This window comes from Perca flavescens, chromosome 3 (genome assembly GCF_004354835.1).
Source record: "Perca flavescens isolate YP-PL-M2 chromosome 3, PFLA_1.0, whole genome shotgun sequence".
Taxonomy (NCBI): Eukaryota; Metazoa; Chordata; class Actinopteri; order Perciformes; family Percidae; genus Perca; species Perca flavescens.
The window spans coordinates 22,713,310-22,726,964 of NC_041333.1; the positions used below are offsets into that span (position 1 = coordinate 22,713,310).

A 13,655-nucleotide genomic window follows, 5' to 3' on the forward strand; every position below is an offset into this window, starting at 1 on the left:
GAAGGACATCCATTTATCCCACTACCTCAGCAGAGCTAAGGCAATCATCACAGACTGCTCCCATCCGGCCTACCCCCTGTTTGACCTGCTGCCCTCTGGCAGGTGCTACAGGGCAATCAGGACCAGGACAGACAGACTCAGGAACAGCTTCTTTCCACGAGCCATCACCCTGAACACACACAATCACTTGCACCCCCCAGTGTGTATATTTATATTTTAAAGGTTCTGTGTACTGCACCACTGGACAGACATTGCATCTGACAGGTGACCTGACTAGTGTTGTATATAGGCTAGAGTTTAGATATTGCATGCCTGAAGACATTATTATTAGTATTATTATTTTTGATGTTGTTTCATTAATAGTGCTATTTAGTTAATTAGAGTAATTGTTGTCCAACTTGTATAATTGCTGTTGTAGCAGTTGTAGTTGTGGGTGACGCACAGGGCCAGCCCAGCAGAGACTGGCCAGAGGGATTGTATCCACGCCTTCTCCCCCACCCCCCATCAATGCTTCCCTCCAGCGAAACACAAACTGCTAACTGACAAGGTACGTCACTAAGGCTTTTTATAATTTGGTATTTGTACATTCACTATCAGGAAATTATGTTTTTAAAGAGTTTGAAGGACCTGTCAGCGCGTCTCTCAATGCGTGCGTCTCCGTATTAAATCTGAGCGCAGCTTTTCCTCTGGAAGCTCGCTATTTATTCAGTCTGTGCCTTTTGAAAGTAAAAGCGCCTCCACGAGCCAGCTGCGCGCGTGTAGTTACTTGCAACTTTAAATTCGCTAACGGCCTTATTGTTTCAAAATTTTTGAGGACTAGGCTATATTTTAATTATTACGGAATTACCCCCCTCTCTCTCTCTCTCTCTCTCTCTCTCTCTCTCTCTCTCTCTCTCTCTCTCTCTCTCACGCACGCACGCACATACACACCAGCCATTCTGTTATATTCTACTGTATTACTGTATTATTTGAAGAACTTTGATGACCTACAAATATGTAGGTTGAATACAGTTAACCAATCTGCCAGCTGGTTTAGGCACTACTATCCTATCCTATATATACTCTTAAATATGTAGGCTAATAAACGGGATTAGTTTTTAACAGCACCCACACTACGCTGACATGGTTTAAAAATAAATGTGTTCATTTCAGCAGTTATGAAAACACACAAATTCTTCACGCAATTGAAGGTGTCATTGCCCACAGTACTGTATCCAAAAAGATTGAAAATGAGAAACCTGTGTATAAAAGTATAACTTCTTTGTGATAGAGTTAAGATTGTCTTTGGTGTTCTGGCTGAATCAATTGATATAGGCTCATTCATTATGTAATGTTATATTTCAATCTAATAAGCTACATTTTCATATAAAAAGATGAATAAGAAAGTGTTTGTCTTTGCATTTTTTTTTCTCTCCCCAGGATTTTCCATGGCAACAGTCTCTCTGTGCAATGGCTTCACCCTTCTTCTTCTGTTACCTAATTTCCTGACTGTATCATCCGCCACCCAAGATGACCTTGTAATCAACACCAGGCATGGAAAAGTTCAAGGGAAGTTGCTTCCAGTGCTGGGTGGTGATGTTAGAGCATTTTTGGGAATTCCTTATGGTAAACCCCCTCTGGGGAAACTGAGATTCAGAGCACCAGAGCCAGTAGAGAGATGGGAAGGGCTGAGGGATGCCACCAAATTCCCAAATTCCTGCTACCAGTTGCCGGATACAGCCTTTCCAGGTAGCATACATCTACTGTATACAGTGTAAACATGTACTGGGGATTATTCAAGGTGTTGAGAGTTACATCCCTGCCAAAAAGAATGTCCAGAGATTCAAAACACCTGTCTGAAATGTCAGCCAGTACTTGATGTCAAGCTAGAACCAGACAGAGCCCCTAAAGTCCCAAAATAGTTTTTTTTATTTGTATGCAAACAAAATTATATATGTGCACACAAGTTCTTTTTATGTACAAACAATATCCATATATTCTGCACACAAGTTATTACATTGTGGTTAAATGTTTATTTTCTATAATCTTGTTTTTATTTCATGCAAAACAAAATAAGTAGCATAGCATTTTATCATAGTGTGGCATAGTGTGCATGGACATAAACATGTGCACCCTTTGTTAACATGTGTTAACATGTGTTAACAAAGCATGAGCAAATGAAATGTGGGTCCAAGGTAAGCACAATCATTACAAACATGAATTTGTCCCTCGAGCAGTTGAACTTCCATATAATTGAGGGATTCATGAGAAAAGAATGATAGAATTTACGCAGCGGAGGCCAAGATAACCTGACTTCTAGTCCCTTTCAGAATATTCTAACCTCTGAAAACCTTGGATCCTACACTTCCCATGATGCAACTTGATAGTGTCTCTTTGCCCCACTGTACCTGCCTGGTAAATGCTCACTTCTTTTAAACTGCTCATCCCCTGTATTGTAGTGCATGCGTTTTGTTATAAATTTTAAATCTCTAAGCCTGAACTCCAAATAAAGCTACCAAATGAGCAAAAAGTCGTCTAGAACACGTATAATAGACGTCCTTGTTTGACATCCAGAAGACATCCTCACAGGAGCCAGAATGCAAGTTTATTTTACGTCTTTTCTGGACGTTGTCTAGACGTTAATAAAAGATGTGTTAAAGACGTGATTTATGGACATCCAGAAGACGTCCTCTCGGGAGACAGAATGGAAGTTTTTTATACGTCTTTTCTGGACGTTGTATAGACGTTAATAAAAGATGTGTTAAAGACGACAATCCAATCTAAGGAGCCTGATTTGACTGCCAATTGTCACCTCATTGACTATCCCTTAGCGGACCAACAGCTGATTGTGATCTCTCTCTCTCTCTCTCTCTCTCTCTCTCTCTCTCTCTCTCTCTCTCTCTCTCTCTCATCTCCAAACAGTTAACAGCAATTTACATATACACAAGCACACATATCCAAATTAAATTTGATACAGCGCCCTACTCAAGAGATGGGTTGGGGCTGGGTCATGGATACATAGCTATTTTTACACAGCCACCTGTCAGGTTTGTTTCGAAGCCAGCTACAACCAGTGCCAGGCATATGTACAGAAAAAAACACCCTTTACTCCAAATATAGATATGACAACACAGATAGACATGGACAGAAGGCACTGATGTTTGACTGCTGTTTCTGCTTTGGACAAATGGGATACATTTTTTTGTGTACTGCTTTTGTAACAGTTTTAGAGCTATATAAGTTAATATCTAATTTCAAGTGCAAGTGTCATAATAAAGTTGAACTTTAACTTAAGTATGTTTACCTTTGAACATCTGAGGGAACAGAGATAAGAGTATCTAGCAATTGCTAGACTACAGTCCCAATCAGTCCCTCCTGACATTGATACAATATTGTCATTTTTTTCCAGGGTTCAAAGGTGCAGAAATGTGGAACCCAAACACTCCTGTGAGTGAGGACTGTCTGTACCTAAACGTCTGGTCCCCACGTTTCAACAAAACCCAGCCTATGCCCCCACCACTTGCTCCTGTCCTTGTCTGGATCTACGGAGGCGGGTTCACTCAAGGAACATCCTCTCTGGACATTTATGATGGTCGCTTCTTGAGTAAATCTGAAAGTGTTGTTGTGGTATCAATGAATTACAGGTAAGAAGTGAAGTAAATTTAGCAAACAAATAGTGTACATATTTACTGTACGTAACTGTAACTAATTGGCAATTAGCAAAAAGGGGAACATCTTGGATTAGGTTCTGTTCTTTACATACTTGGCGTGACAGTGGATTCTTGCCTACATTGCCATTAAAAAATGGTAGATGGTTTGGGTGCAAAAAGCGAGCAAAGGTAGCCTGACAAGCGAGACCCACATCAAGATGTTGGGTCTGGGAACTCACCATTGGCAGGGCTCAATCTGAGGGGTGGGATTAACGGTTGTCTTTCAGATTCCCTCTGCACGCAATAGGATAGTGCTACAACCAGGCAGAGAAAGAAGAAGGTAGCGAAGCTAGTTGATGGATTAAACTTTTGCTGTATCCAGTCGGCAAAACTCTGAACACATCTTCCTTTTTTAAGAATGGCTTCAGTGCTTAACTACAAGTCTTCCAGAGTCGCGGCCAAAACCAATTCAAAAGACGGCTGTTTGCCAGCAGCAGCAGTCATCTTCTTTATTTTCAAGTAGCAGGAAATTCACGCAGAACCGTCGCAACTCTGCCATCCTTATGTTAAGCCCGCCCACCGACTCTATACACAATGTGATTTGCCTGACCAGAATTTGTTTTTTCCAGCTCACAATCCAACGGAGAGTTGCTAGACTAGAAGGCAACAGTGGTTCCAGTAGTAATCGGAGCACTCCGTTTTTGGACTTTGTTACTTTGGCCTAAATATAGCCTATATAGATAATATTTCTGATTATGTCATAGCTTTCTGACCCAATTAGGCTATAGTAAAAAAAACACCCAAATGCAGCAATTTGACTGAAGCTCTTAGGCATCTTAAACTATGAGCATACTGTATATATCAACACTCAACTTTTAAATACATGCTTGTCATGTTTCCTCAATGTTTTTACTGTCTTGTCTGTCTTGTTCTTGTTTTCCTGTCTTTTAATTTTTTGTATTTATGTTTTTAATGTTATGCAGTAGGCTGTATAACGATGGAGTGTATAATGGTGATCACATGAATTTCCTACTTGTGGATAATAAAGTTTACCTTGACCTTGACCTTGACTGACCCTGGCTGCAAATTACATTTGCTGCTGCTAGGGTACGTCTAGATTTCTACGCTAGAGCAAAGGCGTTTGGAAACAAGAAAGTCATTATCCCTATGTGCCATACCGTTCTCTTTACTCATTTAGATGGGATGTGGAATCTGCAAGAGTAGGTGGAATTATCTTAAGTTAAATTCTGTTAACATCTTTCCTCATTCTTGTGCTCATCTGTTACAGACTTGGAGCTTTTGGTTTCCTGTCTATTCCTGACAGCAAGAACATCCAGAGCAATGTAGGCCTGCTGGACCAGCGCTTGGCCCTCCACTGGGTAGCCAACAATATAGCTGCATTTGGAGGTGATTCTGCAAAGGTAAAATGTTTCTGTCTAAAATCAGATAACATTAGTTTAAATTGTAGTTTAAACAATAAAAACAAGCTGTTGGATTTCGTTTCCAGGTGACTCTGTTTGGGGAGAGCGCTGGTTCAGCATCTGTGGGCTTTCACCTGCTCTCCCCAGGCAGCCATGGTCTTTTTCAAAGGGCTGTGATGCAAAGTGGCTCTCCTAATGCACCCTGGGCCACAATCAGCCAGACTGAGGCCTGGCGCAGGTTGGGTGTATTCATTCAGTCACCTGCTTAAATGTTTTCACTCCCTCTGTCACAAATATTAGTTTAAAATGTGTCTCTTTCTCCCTCACATTCCTCGTCATTCGTTCCGTCACCAATTGACTTGCTACCTCTCTACGCTAACATCCAGGTCCATGAAGCTGGTGACGTTACTGGGGTGTCCCACGTCTCCTCCAGCTGATATGGAAGCTTGTCTTCAGCACGCTGATCCTCTGAAAATCTCTATGAAGCAATATGACGTTTTAATACAGCCTACAATCTTAGCCACACCCTTTGTTCCTCATGTTGATGGGGACTTCATACCAGATAAAGTCGAAGTAGGTGTGCGTGTGTGTGTATCTGTGTGTGTGTGTGTGTGTGTGTGTGGAGATGTCAATGTATGAATGTGCCTATTGCATGTGTATCATGTTTTTGTGTGTATTATAAGTATTATATAATTTCAACATCTTATGTTATAGTTGATGTAGCAAATGTAAATCATCCAAAACCATTGTTTTTAATTTAGCATTTGAAATACTATATTCATTTGAATTACTATTTTCCAGGTTGCGGCACTTTAAAGACTTTCACACATGGAAATGCATGCTTATATTTAGTTGATAATCTTTCTATGATGTAACCTGGCTACAAGTAGATGTCAAACATTGACTAGCTGTATCCTGGTTTAAGCTCTCATCAAAACTAAGCTCACTGGGCAATTATCACAGTATTATTTGACAAAAATTGAAAAACATCTTGCATTAAAACACCAGCTACCTTTTTATTTTTCCCTGAAGGTGTTGCTTAGTACCGGTACCCTCCCAAAGACAGAGGTCCTGTTTGGCCTAAACAGGGATGAAGGGACCTACTTCCTAGTTTATGGAATGCCTGGATTTAACATCACCGGTCAAAGCCTCATCACCAGGAATGAGTTCCTGAAAGGAGTGGCGATTTCAATGGCCCGCGCAAGTGATGTCACAAGAGATGCGGCCATTTTACAGTACACTGACTGGACAGATGAGAATAACAGGATGAAAAATCGTGACTCGCTGGGAAGTCTATTTGGAGACCAACAGTTTGTTTGTCCTGTGCTAGAGTTTGCTAACAGGTAAAGAGCAATTCTGAGTTGCAATGGTATATCCTCAGCCTAGTCTGGCCCATTGTATTCAGGCACCGCCCTACATATTGTATATTTAAACTTAAGCCAAAATGCTGCACAGTGGTTTATAGTATAATGAGAATTAATGTTACAACTATGGAAAGTCATCACCCTGGCAATCATTTAAATAGTTCATCATGATGAGCAAGAGAAGAGAAGTAAAAATATGTTGTTGACTTTATAAAAGTAATTTACTGGAAATGTGCATTTGTATCTGTATGTTCTTGACAAATTGAGCCTTGTCTTTTTTACAGAATGACCCTACAATTATTTATCTTTTTATTGGCACCCTCACTGCATCAATGCAGTACTATAATCCAAATAAATAAGGGGCTGTTTTCATGTAGTGCTGAACACTACCCTATCCAACTGGATGGTTTGGGTCCCAAAAAATAGGACCAAATGTCAATTCTCGTTTCTTGTGGTTGTTACATAAGTTTGTGTTTTATTTTGTTTATTTAACCTGACATTGCAGTGCAAAAATAGTTCAATATTGTCATTTCCCTCCAGGTACTCACAACGTGGTGGTAAGGCTTTCCTTTATTTATTTGAACACCGGTCTTCCGTCAATCCTTGGCCAGAATGGATGGGTGTTATGCACGGCTACGAGATAGAATTTGTCTTCGGAATGCCTCTGAATGTATCCCTGGGATACACGAAGAATGAAGTAAACATGACCAAGAAGTTTATAAAACACTGGGCCAACTTTGCCCGGAAAGGGTATGCATAAGCAGATAGCCAATCAGTCACTCAAATTGTTTAGGGACCCTCATGGCACTGTGGATTTGTCTTAAATTGGCTTTTGTTTTTGTCAGTAATCCAAGCATTGATGGAGCTAACTGGCCCGTGTTCACCCCTGAACAGCAAGCGTATGTCACTCTGAACTACAACCATCCAGAACAAAAGAGGATGATGAGAGCTGACAAGTGTCACCTCTGGAACAAATTAATGCCAAAAATACAAAAAGTATCAGGTAAAACATCTATCTATCTATCTATCTATCTATCTATCTATCTATCTATCTATCGCACACACCCAGAACACTATATAGTTATTAGAGTAGGAGGCATTGCGTCAGTCTCTGCCAGGGAGGCGTTTTGCCTGGTTTAGCGTGTGGAGGAGATTTGTATCCTGACTTGCACCCCTCCACTTCACCACAGTTCTGAAGGTCTGAGTGGGAGTAGAGGAGGGTCAGTCATCACTTCACTGAACACTGATCACACACAGGGTGAATAATACTCATACACCTCTCCACTGTGGTCATTATTAACACGCTCACACGCTCACATGCACGCATGCAAGCACGCACACACACACACACACACACCATGCAAAATATAACCGTATTTTAGGTCAATTATATTTAAAGTGACAGGAACAGAACATGAACATTTCAACAATCCTATTGTAAAAGATTACAAAATAAAAGTCTCTCTGTCTGCCTCTTTTTCCACAGATGATCTTCAGTCTTGTGTTAAAGCAAATGGGCTCATACTCCACTGTAATTACACCTTCCTCCTCATTCTATTGGTTATAACTTTAACCTATTGATAGAGTGATGAGACCTATGTTTTATACAGTCATATGCAACAGTTTAAATAAAATATAGTGGTTTGGTCTTTACAGTTATTTAAAACATTTTGTGATTGCCCTACTGAATTGTATATTTAAAGAAATTGTATTTTATTTATGAAGTGTGTGATTTAGGTAAACGCTCCTGTTTTTTTGTAACTGTACAATAACCAGCATTCACAATGATTGCTTCATAAAGCCACTATATGCATAATACATAATATTCTCCCCAACTCGACGGAAATATATTTTAGGATGCTAAAATTCGAATGGTCCTAATGAGGGAAGCAGTACTTTTTCTTTTGCAGTTACTGGTATTGTACCATGCACAACAACCAGATAGTGGCTTATGTTATGACATGCAAATTTTAATGATGATAACTGTCATGGTCTGTTCTGATAAATGTATAGCTGCCATTTAATTCCATTTGTTTATGTTTTTCTTTCAAAAGTGTGCATATAAATGGTGCTTACATTAAATACAGACTGATTGAAATGTTTGCGTGCACTCGTATTGGACAAATCTGAAATTGGTTTCTGAATATAACGCAGGTGACTCAAAACAGTCAGATTTTGAAGCTTGAATTACACAAATTCATTTTTAAGCTGCAGAAAACACATTATTTCCTTGTTGTCAAGTAAAATCTATTACCACTTTCATGTATAGTAGACTACGTCATTACAAAGACAATCAGGGATGGTCTGGCTTTGTTGTCTATTGTATTGCTCAGTAAAGACCATGTAACGATCATTAAAGATTAGGATATAACGTTTGATTTAATAAAGTTTTATGTATTATTTTGACTGATCTATAATTGTCTGATAAGCACTCTATGCTTCTTCAAACACACGGAAAAAAACACAATTGTTCTTACTTCCGCTGAGTTGCACACATGCTTATCATATATATCATTTTTATGAAAGAAGGGAAAAATTGGTATTTCTGTTTATTTTGAGTATTAAAAACAGGCGAATAGTGGCCGCTTAGCTCAGTTGGTAGAGCGGGCGCACATATGCAGAGGTTTATTCCTCGACGCAGAAGGTCCAGGGTTCGAATTTGACCTGTGATGCTTTTCCTGCATGTCTTCCCCCCTCTCTCTCTCTCCTTTCATATCTCTCTGCTTTCTTGTCAAAATAAAGGCAGAAATGCCCCGCCAAGAAAATGTTTTTATTACAGCTGAAATAATGTAGTTTAACTGATGATGCACAATCAACAGCTAATTTCAATCAATAGCTTATTTTCTTCTTCACATTCTGTTATCAGGTCAGTGTCTTCTTGCAGAAGTAAACTCTTTTGAACGCAGTGGTACATATAAAATATAACTTGATTTTTGCCTTTTGTGGGGTGAAACCCTATAAGTGCACCGTCAACGGACAGTCCTGTCATTCACACATGATTTAAGCAACAGAAAGCCTTATGTAAACACAAGTTATTTGTAGTGTCAATGTCAAACAATGTCAAAGCTGCCGTTAGTACTAGCGGAACAATATTTCTTTTTGTTGTTGGAAGTGTTTCACAGTTTAGCATGCTCTGTTATTATTCCTCATTCTGTCATTGAAGACAGTAATGTGATAATAAACAGTGTAGCCGAGCAAAGGTCAGAGTGTTGATACAAAAAGCTAATGAGATGTTGGAAAGAAATGAACCGCTTTGGTTGAATGACCTTGAATGCTGTTTAAAATCCTCTGGTAAAAAAGTAATTACATTGTATGAGCATCTGGTACGCAGTGGGTGTGAGTGGGGAAGAGTGCAAAGACTTTTTATATGACTCACATGTTATCTATCGATTGTTACAAGTAACAATGTGTTTTCTCTGCTAAAATAAACCTGTAGTGGTAAATGCCAAGCAATTTATTTTTGTCATAATGTGTTTGGATCTTTACACTTCCCCACCACAACAATCCACCACAAACACACACACAAAACATACACAATAAGTTAAGAATGCTCTTTTCTAGTTGACCTTTTACAGTGACTGATGCTTACAGGATGTGGTGTATGTGCCTGTGTTAAGGGAAAAGATGGAAAGTATGATACACACTGAGAGCAGGAAAGTTGTGGATGGTGTATACCTGGCAAATGTGGTCTGTTGACATGACAGTTGGCATTAGCAGTGACATCACCGCACCCTTGTTTACGAAAACGTTTGGTATTTTCCAAAGAGAATCACATCGTCTTCAATGCACCTCATCCATAATGGATGAAGATAAAGACAGTGAGGTGGAGCAAGAGGGAGGGTAAGAGAGACAGAGAGAGAAGAATTACAAAGAAAAAAGGGGATATTTGTAACTACTGTCCTTATTTGAACTATAAGGAATTCTTTGAAGGTACAGTACAGGAGATCTTTCAATCCCCGCTGAGCATCTTCACTATGTTAAGTCAAGGTGATGATCCTCACTTGTCATGACCACAGGGATCGGGAAAAGCTAAAAAAAAAAAAAAAAAAGATCAAAAAAAGGGGACAACTGATTTTTTCATTGCTCCTCAACTGGGAATGATGCTGTGGTACAGCAGGGTTTTTGTCCTTGGCTGTATCTGTTCTGTATTTTGGTGGGCTGCCATGTGCCGCAGAAGGCAGACAGGTGCAATAGGGGGTGGAGTGACAGTCACGTGGCCACAGTAGTTCTATTCTCAGAAACCCATCTAAAATCACAAAAAAAAAATCATTGTATTCATTTAATTATATTTGTAGACGAGTAAGTGCTGGACATCTTCACAGGTTATACTAGCAGTGTGTCATTAAGTATACATTCTGAAACAATAACAGTAATATAGGAAGAACTCCCAAACTATATTCACTTTTTTTCAGCTCTACAGCCCCTGTATCATTGCCCTTGAGAAAACTATAGCTTCATCAACAAATTATATACAAATATTTTTTGAAGGATTAACATATGCTTCACTGAAGGTTAGTTGTTTTGATTCATGTCCGTGCCACAGTTTAGTTCTCAGACATGATACTTTGACAGATAATATGGGTGAGCTGTGATTAATACACATGACAGTGACAGCTTCATTAATTAGGAGGGCAACACCGCCCACTATGTGTCGTGTGAAATGACTATTACCAACCCCCAGGGATAGTCAAGACAGAGCAGACATTGTTAAAAGAATGTTTGTTTCACATGAAGCAGAAATGTTTAGGGAGTTTTCAAGAAAATTACAGTTCATAAAAAGGTACCTGTTCAAGACGTTCTTTGAAGCGTTGCATGTAATATTAATTATCAATGGAAAGCCACTAGTAGCAGTATTTACTGAAAAGTCAACCGTTTCTTTTATTATTAATATTTTTATGTTTTTATTTAAATATTTCTTCTTCTTCTTCTTCATACATAATGTCTTTAAAAATTGGATACAGTGGGTTCTATGTATGTCATTTGAACTCAAAATGTGATAATTATCAGCTACCACTTATATTCTTATTATTATCATATTATAGATATTCCATGAATGCAGTGGCACCATCCGTGTCCATTCATCAATCTCCACATTTCTGACAAACCTTCTTCATGTCCCTTCCTGACGCATATTCAGGCCAAATGAAAGATGTCCTGCTTCCCGTCCTGCCTCTGTCAGCTGTTACTTAGTTCAATGTCTAAAGGAGGCACCCACTTGGAATCCTTACAAGATGCCTAATCCCTGGCAATCAACTCCTCATCCCTTGACTCTAAGGTAAATTGCGACAGTGATCAATGTTGATAAAGCTGCCAAAATAAGTTTTAATAAACTTTTGGATAATGGATAAATCATGTCAGTTATTTGTATGTGGTTTTGATACTTTTTTCGTAATATATGGATATAAACTGAAAATGTTTGGGTTTTGGACTGATGGTTGGATAAATAAGCAAGCTTGGACTCTGGGGAAATTAGAAGAGGTGTTTTTGGTAACACTTTATAATAACCATAATTCATAAATGGTAAATTGAAAGTTAATTAAACTATAGTTAATAGTTATTTTACCAGTAACAAACAATGAAATAATGATTTATAATTTAAACTAGCAATGTTATAACTCATGTTAGGGTTAGGTTTTATAGTTTATACATTTAAATAGATTATTAATACTTTGTCAATGTTTAATAATTGTTTTGTAAACCATCTAAGAACATTATTTGGATAGCTATTATTAAGTTGCAACTAATACTTAATTAGTTAATGAATGATAAGTTTTTGATAAAGCATCAAATAACATTAATTACATTTTTTTGGGATCTATAAAAGAGATGATAAATGTGCACTGATAATGTCTATCTAAATAATGTTTATAGATCCTTTAAAATTTTTTATTAACCATTAACAAGGTATTAAAATCATCATTTGCAACTTTATAATAGCCATCCAAATAATATGAATTAACAGTTTACAAACATAAAATGTAATATATATATATATATATATATATATATATATATATATATATATATATATATATATATATATATATATATATATATATATACCTGGCCATCTGGGCGTGGCTTACAGAAGGCATAAAAGACTGCCCTCCTGGAAGTCTCACTCTCTCAGCTGGTCCTACTGCATCCATCCACCATTTTGTTCTTTGTTGCACCTTACAACACACATCACACCATTCATTCACTCCTCCACACATGGCAAACACGACTGATGTCTTCTACATTTACACACCCCACTATTGCATTTATGTTTAGTTAATTTGTGTTATTAGTCTATTTAGTTAAATAAACTACTTTTTGGTTAATCTATCTGAGTGTGACCTCCCTTTTGTTGCCGGCCTTGAGCCAGACGGTAACAGTTATTATAAAGTGTTACAGTTTTTTTCACAATTCTTTTGGGACTTTGGTCGTCATGTTTTCTGTCCGTGCCATAAAAAGAGCCAAAAGATTTCCCATGATGCACTTGGCTGAGCAGCTGCCTGTGGAGGCTCAATGCTGGAGGATTTGGCGTCACCTTTGACCTATTTTGTTTCACCAAATATTTATTTTTGATAACAAATACATGTGACATTATTGCATTCTCTACAGTTACCAAAAGCTTGGACACAAGCAAATGCTGATGACTTATAAACAAGGTCGGTGTTCTTGAATACTTTGGCTGATAAGTTTAAAAGATACTTGATGATTTCTTATCGAACTAAATGAAATAACGAGAGCAGAGGGAGATATAAAGATATGAAAATAGAAAGAAAAATTATGACAAGATTCGAAAGGGACATGGCAGAGATTCAGGGTCAAATACAGCAAAAGGGAAATATTTGAATTTGAATGTGGTAGAGAGGAACACTTCTTCTTTGTATGGAACCTTTTAGTGCACATCTATACACACTCAACTCAAGTATTCAGTCTTATGAATGTATCAATGTCATTGTTTTGGTACAGACTTTATAAGAAGTGTGTAATACAATCACATTTATCGTGTTTAATAATTCAATTAAACACGATTCAAGAAAAATAGCTCAAAGTTCAAAATGCTGAAATGTTATTTTCAACTGTGAAACTCAAATGCAAAATGAATAAAAAACATACTGGATGTAGGGGCTTGGTATTTTCCCACTTATTTTAACAACAAACAACAACAAAAAAGTTGCAACACAACTGATTTGATTTCAGGGACATGTATACTTATAATAAACAGCTTGGATCACGTCGTCAAATACAGG

The 13,655-nt window shown here is 38.0% G+C and overlaps 1 protein-coding gene across 1 annotated transcript; it reads left to right on the forward strand.

The window, feature by feature from the left end:
* The first annotated feature begins 473 nt into the window (after positions 1-473).
* On the forward strand, positions 474-8,785 carry LOC114553157 (acetylcholinesterase). Its single transcript, XM_028574317.1, has 10 exons — positions 474-547; positions 1,420-1,728; positions 3,389-3,623; positions 4,918-5,050; positions 5,137-5,288; positions 5,437-5,623; positions 6,083-6,393; positions 6,955-7,164; positions 7,260-7,417; positions 7,901-8,785. Exons 2-10 carry the CDS (start codon positions 1,428-1,430, stop codon positions 7,993-7,995), a joined length of 1,782 nt encoding a protein of 593 aa, XP_028430118.1. The 5' UTR covers positions 474-547; positions 1,420-1,427; the 3' UTR covers positions 7,996-8,785.
* The last annotated feature ends 4,870 nt before the right edge of the window (positions 8,786-13,655 follow it).

Excerpts from the sequence above, each read along its gene's own strand:
- LOC114553157 (XM_028574317.1), top strand. The coding sequence starts at position 1,428 with ATGGCAACAGTCTCTCTGTGCAATGGCTTCACCCTTCTTCTTCTGTTA. Across the intron at positions 1,729-3,388 it reads GCCGGATACAGCCTTTCCAG|GGTTCAAAGGTGCAGAAATG; the intron begins GTAGCATACATC and ends ATTTTTTTCCAG. Across the intron at positions 5,051-5,136 it reads TTGGAGGTGATTCTGCAAAG|GTGACTCTGTTTGGGGAGAG; the intron begins GTAAAATGTTTC and ends TTTCGTTTCCAG.